General features: G+C 42.6%; 1 protein-coding gene and 1 long non-coding RNA gene across 4 annotated transcripts in view; one reads left to right on the forward strand and one right to left on the reverse strand.

The window, feature by feature from the left end:
- The window catches only part of RALB (RAS like proto-oncogene B), a 70,168-nt gene extending 62,988 nt beyond the window's left edge, over positions 1–7,180 (forward strand). For both annotated transcript variants that reach the window (XM_020894642.2, XM_020894645.2), the window contains 2 exons: positions 2,269–2,446; positions 5,575–7,180. In XM_020894642.2, the coding sequence (XP_020750301.1) occupies positions 2,269–2,446; positions 5,575–5,694 (298 nt within the window). In that variant the 3' untranslated portion in view covers positions 5,695–7,180. The remainder of the gene's footprint in view (positions 1–2,268; positions 2,447–5,574) is intronic.
- Positions 6,398–13,529, reverse strand: part of LOC139038086 (uncharacterized) — a 43,966-nt gene continuing 36,834 nt past the window's right edge. For both annotated transcript variants that reach the window (XR_011491027.1, XR_011491026.1), the window contains one exon: positions 6,398–7,847. This is a non-coding gene — a long non-coding RNA (uncharacterized lncRNA). The remainder of the gene's footprint in view (positions 7,848–13,529) is intronic.

Genomic DNA, 13,529 nt, shown 5'->3' on the forward strand with positions numbered 1-13,529 from the left:
TGTTAATTTGGATCTCTTTCTGACATAGCCAGAGGTTTCCGTAAATAGCCCCCATGTTCACAACTAGGCCTGCATCCGCATAGTCCTGTTGAGATATCTTCTTGAGGCAGAATGGGATAGCGCACACGCCACCTTGTCTTTTGCCCTGTCTTGAGTCTTTGCTGTCCCGTTGGCCCCAAGACTCCCCGAGAGAGAATGTGCTGACTGTGGACGTCACCTCCGAGAGTAACAGGGCCTCCATGTCCTGTCCCTCGGCCACCACGGGCGCCTCCTCCTGGGAGAAAAGCTTTGTTTGGAAAGAAGAGAAAGGAGAAGTCCTAACCTTAAAGAAAAGGAAGGGGAAGTTAGTGCTTGCGGCTTGAACTCTGGGCAGTTAAAGAAAAGCCCTAGAGCTTTCCAGGTTCCCACGGTGCACAGGATGCATGTGGGCTATCTGAGCCCTTATGGTTAAACTCAGGCGCTTTGCGTCTGTTAGTTTAAAAACAGCACTTCTGCATTTATCTTCCAAATGGAAAGGCCCCAACATAAATAAAACATTAATATACCATCTTTTCCTTGAAACTTTGCCTGGACATAATCCATAAACTAGAGAAGTTGTTTAAACTCAGTGCTTCTGTTTTTCAATCCATATGTTTATCAATGAGGTAATTAGTGACGCCTCTGTAAGCCTAATGAGCCAGAAAGCAGGCAGTTTTATTGTTCATCACCTATACTGACCACATAACTTCTAAACACAGCATGCGCTTTGACGCCTGTGAAATGCAGGATGTGGCAAAACTACTTAGAGGCAATTTTCGAGCATCTACTTGTTTTTTTTTTTTCTTTTTCATTTTTCTTAAAGGGAAGGATATATATATTAGGAGTTTGGAATCCACATTACTGTATATAAATTAAACAACAAGGCCCTATTGTATAGCACAGGGAACTATATTTAACATTTTGTAATAACCTGTAAGGGAAAAGAATACGAAAAGGAATTATGTATCCAGCTGAATGACTTGGTCATACAACTGAAAGTAAGACAACATTGTAAATCAACTGTGCTTCAACAAAAAAATTTGATATCTGGTACTTAAAGTGACAGTATGAAAAAAATTTTAAGTATTTTTATTATTATGAAATGTCACCCTATATTATATAAAAATCAATACAGATCTCCACAAAATGTTTTTGAAGGGGTCTCATAGAAGTAGACATGTTCCTCCTGGATCAAAATAATGGAAGTGGAATATTTACTTCTTTAAAATATGTCATTTTTCAAAAAATAATTTTAGAAAGCTGATTATTTTTAGTAGAAGTGTGATGTGCTACAGGTAACAGTTACTTTAGAGAAGATGTTTTTGAAGTACTTTTCCGTAGGCCTTGAGTATTTCATTTTCTCCCACCCCTCTGTAAGTAGAAAAATCACGCACAGTGAGGTGGGGCTCCTGCCTCACAGAACTAGGGGGAGGGCGGGCGGCCCACATGCAGATTCGAGTTGAAGCAAGAGTTTTACATCCCTGCTTGCTGTTAGCACTCGAGCATCTCTCTGCTGTTTCTTTGCTTTTCTGTAATATTCTATTTCACTGAGGTAAAAAGAATGACCAGTTGTAACTTGCTACACTGATTTCATGGTCTGCTAATAGATCGTTCCCTTCTATATTCCTGTGGCTCAGACAGTAAAGAATCCGCCTGCAATGCAGGAGACCCAGGTTCGATCCCTGGGTTGGGAAGATCCCCTGGAAAAGGAAATGGCTACCCACTGCAGTGTTCTTGCCTGGAGAATCCCATGGACAGAGGAGCCTGGAGAGCAACAGTCCATGGGATCACAGAGAGTCAGACATGACTCTTTACAGCTTACCACTTGAACTTTCTATATTCTTACAAAGAACTTACTTTTTTTCTCCCAATGTGATTATTAGCATTTTGTATATGAAAATATTTCTTTTATTTCTATCCCAGAGGGTCCCAAGTTTACCTTTTTTTGTTTCATTTTTGCAGAAGCATAAATTGGGGGTGCTGTTGAAGTGCAAAATCTTGGGCTCCTACCCAGACATGTACTTATGGGCCCAGGAACCTGCATTTGTCATGAGCACCCCGAGTAACTAGTGCAGCGAACTGAAACCAGACTTGAGGAACTCCGGTTAACCGCAGGGTGGAGGGGTGCTTCCTCAGGGTGGGCTGTAAGCGGCAGCTCCCTTAGCCATGCCCGCCGTCTCGCACGGGTTGGCAGAACTGGGCTCCTAATCCAGCCTTCTTAGCTGCTTTCTTCTTGATCCACCACCACAGGGAACAGATCCTCCGTGTTAAAGCTGAAGAAGATAAAATCCCACTGCTGGTCGTGGGGAACAAGTCTGACCTGGAGGAGCGGAGGCAGGTGCTAGTGGAGGAGGCCAGGGCCAAGGCCGAGGAGTGGGGCGTGCAGTACGTGGAGACCTCGGCCAAGACACGGGCCAACGTGGACAAGGTGGGTTGGCCTCCGCCTGCTGCTCCTGGGGGAGCTGTCCTGGGGAGGCCGGGGTGGCAGGGTGGGGAACGGATCCTCGCATCATGACGAGCAGCACAGGGATGGTCCGACCCCAGACTCCACACCCAAGCCTTTCTCAGGTGCGCGCCCGTGGCCAGATGGAAGCCCAGCGGGCGAGGCCGTGACTGTGGCCGCCCTGTCCTTTCAGACTCTGTGGCCTGTATCCTCTGGGGCAGGGCCGGCTGTGTCAGCTGGCCTCTTGGTTTTGCTCTCATTGCCGGATAGGGTGGGCTTCCCTGCGAGCTCAGCTGGTAAAGAATCCACCTGCAATACAGGAGACCCCAGTTCAATTCCTGGGCTGGGAAGATCTGCTGGAGAAGGGATAGGCTACCCACTCCAGTATTTTTGGGCTTCCCTTGTGGCTCAGCTGATAGATGAAGAATCCCCCTGCAATGCAGGATCCCTGGGTTCGATCCCTGGGTTGGGAAGATCCCTTGGAGGAGGGAAAGGCTACCCACTCCAGTATTCTGGCCTGGAGAATTCCATGGACTGTATAGTCCATGGGGTTGCAAAGAGTCGGACGTGATTGAGTGACTTTCACTTTTCACTTTCATGAATTGGGCAGATTTGTTCTTTTCACCTTCCTGTCCCTCTGCAGAGCCCAGGAGTCCTGGCTTTATAACTTAGTCCCTACATCGTAGTTTCTCCCGAGAATTGGCTCTCTAGGGAGCTCTTCTCTCTTCCTCAGCCCCAGAGTACTTTCCTATTCAAATGCCTGTAGCTAACCTTGACAGTGACAAATACCAACAGTTGAAAACCCACCTTCCAGCAATGCAAGGCCTTTTAAATATATTAACTGTATTTTTTTTGGCCATGCTGGGTCTTCAGTGCTGTGTGGGCTTTCTCTAGATGCGAGGAGTGGGGGCTGCTCTTCATTGCAGTGCATGGGCTCTAGGGTGTGTGGGCTCGGTAGTTGCGGTTCCCAGGCTACAGCACACAGGCTCAACAGCTGTGGTGCACACAGACTCAGTTGCTCTTTGGCATATGGGATCTTCCCGGGTCCAGGATCGAAGCCATGTCTCCTGCACTGGGCGGTAGATTCTTTACCACTGAGCCACAAGGTAAGCCCTTTAACACATTATTGACTACAGACATGTTACAGCAACAGGCGTTAGTGTCTATAAAGATCTGTTTGTCAATAATGTGTTTTTTTTAAAAAAAAAAAAAGTTCACAGTGGTTACCCCAGAGCTTCTAAAGCTGAAACTTTCTCTCTGCCGTCACCGTGTTCCTTAGCTCTGATGTCACAACCTGGCTCCTGTAAAACCCGCACATAGCACTTTGCAGCCAAGTAGTGGACACGTCTGCTCCATCTGCACAGCATGAATCCCCCCACTTCTTTCTCACTTCTCACTTGCTCCCAAAGAGCAAGAAATCTGATACCAAGTGCTACTGTAGCCAGTGAGCTGGAAGGTTTAGGATGTTGGTGTCAGGAGGGGTTCACTCCAGAAGCCTCTCCAACAACATTAATCTGTTTCCTTGTGTCTGGAGTGTGAAGCAGGTTCCTTCGGAAGCTCCTTTTTCTCTGTTAGCTCTTAGGTTGCTTCTTGTGTGTTTCCAAATCTTTCCATTTTTATCAAATAGTTTTCTAGCCATAGAATTACCACACACAGGAAATCCGGTCACATACTTCATTTTTAAAATATCAGGATGACTTGCCAGGCATGGAACTGTGGACGTGGGGAGCAGGGGCTGTCACAGAGCGGCTTGTCATCCCCCCTTCCTGCCCTGACCTGCTGGACCTGCCAAACGGGAACCGGCAGAAACTGATGACCGACAGGCAGCATTGTACGCACTTGTCAGCAGTTCACAGGAAAGGGGATTGTTGATAAGACTGGCCAGCGAACAGCTTGGTCACCATTTGATGTTGGACATGCACCCTTCCCGCTTCTGCCTTTTGCTGTTAGAAAAACCAATGATATTTGAAGCTGTTCTCAGTCACTATTGGGCTTCCCTGGTAAAGAATCCACCTGCAGTGCAGGATACCTGGGTTTGACCCCTGAGTTGGGAAGATTCCCATGGACAGAGGAGCCTGGCAGGCTGTAGTCCATGGGGTTACAGAGTCAGACAAGCCTGAGCAACTGACACTTCAGCCACTATTGGGCAGAGCAGGGGGTGTGCTTTCCTGAGAGACTGAAGGGAAGGAAGGGATACTTAGGTTAGCCTGATCCAGTTTGGGGGATCCTTCACTGCACCCCGAGCTGGTGGTCAGTGCTTGTGGAGCCCTCACTCAGAAAGCTTGATCTCACTTTCCCTCGGAAAGTAACAGGAGCCTGTTCTGTGCAAGTGTCCCAAGGTGAATGCCTACGCTCAGTCTCACACTTGCCATCTTCTCCATGAGAAATCATGAACCGTTCTTTGTAGGAGGTTGTATAGTCAGTACCCGGGCATGGCTGCTGGGAGCAGAGGGCAAAAACCTTGTGATGAGCGACAGTCCGTATCTAAGTAACACACTGGCATTCACAACAGTCTCATCAGCTTCTGATGAAGCTCCTTCAGCTGACATCGGGGAGTGGGGGCGCAGGTGTGAGGAGGAGGAGACAGGCTGCTCTTTCTGCTTCTCCCCGACCCCTGCGAGTGCAAGCCTGCTGCTCGGGGATCGTGATGAGGTTCCTGCCTTTAGGGTTCATTGTTTCAGGAGTGGGTACTAGCACCTTCCTTCCGTCTCCTGGTGCTTGGGAGGTGCCGGGAAGTTTGATGACTGTTGTCACTCCCAGTGTCTGTAAGTTTCACAAACTGCTGTGGCTGTGTCCGGTGATGTTTTATCCCTCATCATACTTATCCCGAGAACAGCTTTTATCATTCTGCAATAAGCCACTGGATGCAAGAACAGCGTGATGCTTCTGTCCTTAGCTTGACCCGTCGTGTGATGTGAGCAGAGATATCTCCTTTGTAGAACCAGAAAATGCTTTTAATGTTAATTGTTCTCCTTTGCTTTAAACCTTTTGTTTTTGATGGCGCGTGGTTTCTAAGAATACATTTGGCTTGATGCTTTAAAATGTAACCACATATCCTGCTTGGTCATACTGCCTCATTACATCATGAAATGGCTTTTTCCTCCCCACCCCAGGTGTTCTTTGACCTCATGAGAGAGATCAGGACAAAGAAGATGTCAGAAAACAAAGACAAGAATGGCAAGAAAAGCAGCAAGAACAAGAAAAGTTTTAAAGAAAGATGTTGCTTACTGTGAAGGCCCAGGTGCTGGACCAAGTGGGTCGCCACTAAGGACCGAGGGCGGGCTCCTTGAGACAAGACTTCCGTCGACCTCTCAGCCTGTTCCTGCCCTCCCCAGCCTCTTCACACACGCTTCTGTAAATGGGGAGAATATCTTCACACACGCTTCTGTAAATGGGGAAAAATACCTGTGACTCGCTGGCCGGCAGAAGGAATAAGGCCTCGACCCTGCTGTGGGACGGCTCCTCTGTCAGGAGGTTGCAGAGACTGAGCGCCGCCTCCCTAACGTTAACCGTGAATGTGGGGCAGGCGCGAGCCAAGTGCAGTTAAAGAGACTGCCCCTGTTTCTTCTTTTCCCCCCCAGTTTGATAGCATTAGTATCTCTTTGAAATAAAATGTCTTATTAGCTCTTGAGAGGCAAGGAGTGGGGTGAGACTCCCCTACTCTTGTCAGCTCCACAGTAGTTCTCAGAAACACCCGTTAGGTTCTAATGATGCTGGAAAATTCAAAGACTTTTTGGAGAAGCCTTTTGGCCATACCCTGTGAACTGGAAGCAGAGCTAAAAAAAAAAAAAAAAATTTTTTTCAGTTGGGCCAAGCAGGTCAATACCAAGCTCAGAAATCCTTCTCAGTATGAAAGTCGCATTCTTCAGAGTTAAGTGTCAGCCAGGCACAGTCTGCTGGTTCCTCTTCTGCGGCGTCCTGATTTTTGTGAAGGAGCTTCTTTTTAATAAAGGAAGATTCAAGATTAGTGTACTTTATAATAAATTAAGATACAAGATCAATATACTTTATAAATGATACTTTTCTAATAAGAATTTTTAAAAAATCCCTTGGCCACATCCTCTCCTCGTTGCCAGTCGTGAGGGCCTGCTCCTCTCCTCTGCCTGTGACCGGCACATGCCATCCTGCCGTCTCCTCGCTGCAGGGGCTGAGAGGACCTTTTCTCTTCTTTTCTTTCAGTGTCTCCTCAGTTCTGAAGTACGTGGTGAGTTAAAACTGTGTTCTGAACTCCTGGAGCCAGAGCTGTGCCCCACACCTGGCTACCTCGTACAATTGCTCAGTAAATGCTGAATTTAAAATCAGAAGAAGTGGAGCAGGCTAAGAAAAGCCAGCACCCCTTCACATCTGAGAGCTGGTTGCTGTATCTCATATAAATTTGTTTCTGAGATAACCATCTAGTTAAAAAAAAAGATTTTTATGGATGACATAGCATTCGCCTTTTTTGTGTCAATATTCTAAATTCAGCAGAGAGTTTTTCATCAAGAAAAGATGACTATGATAAAAACCTAGTACTCAGCATATTTTTCCCCATTTTTCAGAAGTGACATTTCACATAGGTGCCAAAAGTGAATTGGGGTGGGGAGAATGGGAACCTTTGGAATTTATGGTTATTACAGAAATTGTAGAAATTATGATCTGACTGGAAAACCACCTTGTTATGACCTCCCAAAGAATCATGGGCTTTTTTCAATAAAAGCAGAAATTCAGAGTTTTTCATAATTGCAGTCTTTTTATCTTTCTGTCATACATGTGAAATATAAGAATTAAAGAAATTGACCATAAATTATCCATTATTGTTCTTATTAGATGTTCTACAAACTTTATTTCAATTATTTTTTTGAATTGTGCTTAGGTAAATAAGTTTTTTGATATAAACAGTAATTTTAACTAAATCTTTCCTTTGGGAGAGAAGACTCTTCCTAAAATTTTTTGAAGGTAATCACGTTGAATTTTTTTGAAATTGTCTTTTTCATCATAGTTTGTCACCTTTTGACATCAGTTCCAGTCAAGAGTAAGAAGATTTGGAACATGTGCAAATTAATTAAGTGCAGTATGAACTGTTGCATCCTATGGAAATTATTCTAGGTGTATGCCAATAGTGCATTCCTGAAATTATGTTTAATGGAACGGCAATCAGAAATGGATTGTCCCAACACAATAATTTATATAGATGAGATTCTCATAGAAAAATAAGTAATGTTATTTATAAATTTGAAACATAGTACCTTGCTACATCACTTGATACTGGATCCGTAGCCTAACGTCGTTTTTCTGAAACCTTCCTCCAGACGTATCTGAGCACCTACTTGGTGTCAGGCTCTGTCCCAGGTGCTGCCATACTGTGTTGAACAAGACAGGCCAGAGCCTGATTCTCCTGGAGCTTATGCTTTAGTGAGGAAAGAGACATAAGTGAAACTATCATAGCTCTGATGACCATAAAACTGGGTAAAAGGAAATGTTTCTGGGCCATAGAGCTGATTTCAGTTGGGATGGTCAACAAGTTTGTGCAATGTCGCTACATTCATTAAGAGACCCAAATGAGCCACTTAAGCTCTGAGGCTTGGGTGCAGCTGGTCCAGAGGTCATAAGGTGCCCAGGAAAAGGCCCCAAAGACCAGCAGATGGCCACAGTGGGGTGAGTGGCAGAGTAGCAGAAAAAAGTGTAACAGGCTATAGTTCCATAAAGTGACGTAGAGGAAAAATACCCACACACATCAATTTCCCACAAGTGCCCTAGTTCATCAGATATCATACACCACTGATTTTAAGACATCACCATAATCTGTGTACCACTGAGAAAAAGCCTGCCAATTGTGTGAATCCATCCTGATTTCAATGACATGAATACATGGCGGGGAAAGGATGCTTTAGATTAAGTGAAAAGGATATGTAAATTTACACTGAGATATAAAATTCACCTCTATTGGTCTAAACGCGGTATTATACTACTACTGAAGCTTAACCACGGATAAGCATTAACAGAGGGAAAGTACCCGGAGCTGAGGTGGGACCCGGAACAGCACCAGCCACAGGGTGCCTTGCGAGCCCGCACGGCACGTGACAGGCGACACCCACAGCGCAGGTGAGCGGCTCCAACCGGGGAATACTCCGTGGCTCCTCCCCCGGGGGGGTCCTCCAGCCCCACCTGCCTCCCACGCAGCTCAGACGCCAGTCTGGGGGCTTCTGTTCCAACAACTGGAGGGTATAAGCAGATCCTGCCACCGACAGGGCTATGACAACCACAGAGCAAAGAGAAGGCCCTGCTAACCAGAGGTGGCAGGCATTCGCACTAAAAACAGTCCTGGTGCCAAAAATACTAAACCCACACATGCTACACAGGCGCTCTCCTGCATATAAATACCCTTCCAAGACCATGGTGGGTAACTGCTTCTCCTAAACTTAAGGAGTGAGAGAAATGTAAGTAGAATGGAGAAGTAGAGGAAACACTCCTAGTTAAGAGATCAAGAAAACTCTCCTGAAAAAACAATAAAACATCTCTTCAGTCTATTGCACAGGTCAAAAAAAAGGTAATGAAAATACTGAAGGGATTAAGAAACGTAATCAATAGAAATGCACATTATTGTAAAAAAAGAACTAGAAACTACAAGGAGGAGTCAAGAAAAACTAGAAATTTACAGAAATGCAAACAGAGCTAAAGGCTATGAATAGATTGAAAAATGCGGAAAAAGGAATAAGTGATCTAGAAGATAGAATAACGGAAATTACCCAATCATAACAGCAGACAGAAAGCCAAATCTTAAAAAATTAATGAGAGACCTATGTGCCAATATATGTGTATTATGGATTCCAGAAGGAGGGAAAAAAAAGGGATAGAAATGTTTTTAAAGAAATTATGGCTGAAGACGTCCCAAACCTAAAGAAGGACACAGACATCCAGGTATAGAAAGCACCGTCTGTCTGTGCTCACTCGCTCAGTTGTGTCCCACTCTTTGTGACCCCACTGACTGTAGTCTGCCAGGCTCCTCTATCAGTGGAATTCTCCAGACAAGAATACTGGAGTGAGTTGCCATTCTCTTCTCCAGGGCATCTTCCCAACCCAGGGATTGAACCTGCAAAGCACAGAGGGCCCCAAACAAGATGAACCCAAACATGCCTACACCAAGACAGATTATAATTAAAATGGGTTCCAAAGGCAGCAAAAGAAAAACAAACAGTTAATTACCAGGAAGTGCCCATAAGGCTGTCAGCTGATTTCTCTACAGAAATGTTGTAGGCAAAGAGGGAACTGCAAAATATATTCAAAGTCTTGAAACAGAAAAATGTGCAACCTAGCATACTCTACCCAGCAAGTTTATCATTTGGAAGAAGAGATAAAGAACTTCTCAGAAGGGAAAAACTAAAAAGAATACAGCAATATTAAAATATTCCTAAAGGAAATATTGGAAGGTCTTTTTAAATAGAAAAGATGCAAGAAGCTATAAGAAAGAGGAACTCACAATTGAAAAATAAATCACTTAAATAAGCCAGCACACAGATTAAAAGGAAAAAATCAATTCTAGTGAAAGCAATGATAAGCACAATGAATAGTAAAACGATAAACATGAAGAAGTAAGGGAAGACATCAAATCACAAAATACGGAGGAGGAGAGTAAGAAAATTTGTAGATTTTTTTAAAAAGAATGTGTTTTAGTCTATACAACTATCAATCTAAATCAAGTGGATATAGGAAGGAGTTAACATGCTTGAGAGATAGCATAACCACAAATGAAAAACATATAATCGATTCATAAACACCAAGAAGAACACAAACATAAACAAACATAAACATAACATCAAACCACAAAAGGAAAAATGAAGGAACAAAGAAGAAATGTAGACTCAACCGGAAAACAAGGTTGAAATGGCAATAAAGAATGTATTTATCAATAATTACCTTAAATGTCAATGGATTAAATGCACCAATCAAGAGACACACAGTGGCAGACTGGATAATAAAACAAGAGTCTACAATATGCTGCCTACAAGAGATTGACTTTAGGGCGAAAGACACAGAGACTGAAAGTGAGGGGATGGAAAAAGGATATCTCATGAAAGGGAAATGACAAGAAAGCAGGGTCACACACTCATATCAGACAAAACAGGCTAACACAATGCCATAAAGAAGGAAACTATATAATGATAAAAAGATCAATACAAGAAGAGGATATTATGTGTGTCAATATATACACACCCAATATAGGAGCACCCAAAGACATAAAGCAAGTGCTAACAGACATAAAGGAAGAAACTGACAGGAATACAGTAACAGGAGACTTGTGCATCCCACTCATACCAGTGGAGAGATCTTCTAGACACAATATCAATATATTAGGCAACAGAGATCCAAAATGATACACTAGAACAGTTAGATTTTTTTACATTTTTCAGGACATTACATCCAAAAGAAAAATATATACTTTTCAAGTGCACATGGGAAATTCTCTAGAATTGACTACATACTAGGGCACAATAGGGAAATTACTTCAAGTATACTTTCTGACCACAATGGGGAAACTATAAATCAACCTCAGAAAAAGAAATGAGAAGAAATGACTACAGAAGACTAAACAACATGTTACTAGGAAAACCAGTGTGTTGATGAGAAAATCAAAGAGGAAATTAAAAATACCTTGAGACAATGAAAACCATGCAAAATCTATGGGATGCAACAAAAGCAGTTCTTAAAGGGAAGTTTATAGCCAAATAAGCCTTCTCTAAGAAACAAGAAAAATCTCAACCTTACCTCCCACCTAAAAGAATTAGAAAAAGGAGAACAAACAGAACTTAAAGTCAGCAGAAGAAAGGAAATAACCAAGATCAGAGAGGTAATGAATAGAGATTTTGAAAACAAAAGAAAAAATTCAATAAACCAAGAGCTGGTTCTTTGATAGGGTAAACAAAATAGACAAACCTCTGGCCAGGTTCACCAAGAAAAAAGAAGAGAGAACCCAAGTAAACAAAATTAGAAATGAAAAATGAGTAATACCAACTGAAAATGTAAATATGCAAAAAAATAAGAGAATAATATGAACAATTAAATGCCAACAAATTTGACAACCTAGAAGAAATGGACAAGTTTCTAGAAACAGCCCACCTAAATTGAATCAAGAAATAGATAGTTTAAACAAACAGATCACTAGATGTGAAATAGAATCTGTAATTACCAAAAAAAGGGCAACATAAAACCAACTCCTTACAAACAAAAGTCCAGGACAAGATGGCTTCATAGGTGAATTCTACTAAACATATAGAGAATAATTTATACTGATCCTTCTCAAACTCTTCTGAAGAGGAAGGAATACTCTCAAAGACCTTCTATGAAGCCACCATCACCCTCAATACCCAAACCAAAGATAGCAGAAAAAAAGAAAATTACAGGCCATATATTATCTTTCATTTATATAGATGCAAAAATTCTTAAGAAAATGTTAGCAAATTCAACAATGCATTGAAAAGACCATACATCATGACCAAGTAGGATTCATCTCAGGATCATAAGGATGGTTTAACATATGCAGATCAATCAATGTAATAAACCACATCAACAAAAGACAAAAACCACACAATCATCTCAATACATGCAGAAGCAGCACTGGACAGAATTCAACATCCATTCATGATAAAAACTCTAACCAAAGTGGGAATAGAGGGAATATATCTCAACATAATAAAAGCCAGCTATGACAAACCTACAGTCAATATAATACTCAATGGTGAAAAGCCTTCCCAATAAAATAAGCCAGCTATGACAAACCTACAGTCAATATAATACTCAATGGTGAAAAGCCTTCCTAATAAAATCTGGAACATGACAAGGATGTCTACTCTCATCACATTTCTTCAATGTATTACCAGAAGTTCTAGCCACAGACAAGGAAAAGAAATAAAAGGTATCCAGATTGGAAAAGAAGATGTAAAACTGTCATTGTATGCAGATGACATGATACTATATTTAGAAAACACTAAAGGAACCAGAGATCAAACTGCCAACACCCGTTTGATCATTGAAAAATGCACGGGAGTTCCAGAAAAACATCTACTTCTGCTTTATTGACTATGCCAAAGCCTCTGTGTGGATCACAACAAACTATGGAAAATTCTTAAAGATATGGGAATACCAGACCACCTGACTTGCCTCCTGAGAAATCTGTATGCAGGTCAAGAAGCAACAGTTAGAACCGGACAAGGAACAAATGGACTGGTTCCAAACTGGGAAAGGAGTACATCAAGGCTCTTTACCCTGCTTATTTAACTTATATGCAGAGTACATCATGCAGAATGCCAGGCTGGATGAAGCACAAGCTAGATCAAGATTTCCAGGAAAAATATCAATAACCTCAGATATGCAGATACCACAATTATGGCAGAAAGTGAAGAACTAAAGAGCCTCTTGATGAAAGTGAAAGAGGAGACAGAAAAAGTTGACTTAAAACTCAACATTTAGAAAACTAAGATCATGGCATCTGGTCCCATCACTTCACGGCACATAGATGGGGAAACAGTGGAAACAGTGACAGACTTTTTTTGGGCTCCAAAATCACTGCAGATGGTGACTGCAGCCATGAAATTAAAAGAGGCTTGCTCCTTGGAAGAAAAACTATGACCAAACTAGACAGCATATTAAAAAGCAGAGACATTACTTTGCCAACATAGGTTCATCTAGTCAAGGCTATGGTTTTTCCAGTAGTCATGTATGGCTGTGAGAGTTGGACTATAAAGAAAGCTGAGCGCAGAAGAATTGATGCTTTTAAACTGTGGTGTTGGAGAAGACTCTTGAGAGTCCCTTGGATTGCAAGGAGATCCAACCAGTCTATCCTAAAGGAAATCAGTCCTGAATATTCATTGGAAGGACTGATGCTGAAACTGAAACTCCCAATACTTTGGCCACCTGATGCGAAGAACTGACTCATTTGAAAAGACCCTGATGTTGGGAAAGATTGAAGGTGGGAAGAGAAGGGGACGACAGAGGATGAGACGGTTGGATGGCATCACCAACTTGATGGATATGAATTTGAGCAAGCTCTGGGAGTTGGTGATGCACAGGGAGGCTGGCGTGCTGCGGTCCATGG

The sequence above is a fragment of the Odocoileus virginianus genome, chromosome 13 (genome assembly GCF_023699985.2).
Source record: "Odocoileus virginianus isolate 20LAN1187 ecotype Illinois chromosome 13, Ovbor_1.2, whole genome shotgun sequence".
In the NCBI taxonomy this organism is placed as follows: Eukaryota; Metazoa; Chordata; class Mammalia; order Artiodactyla; family Cervidae; genus Odocoileus; species Odocoileus virginianus.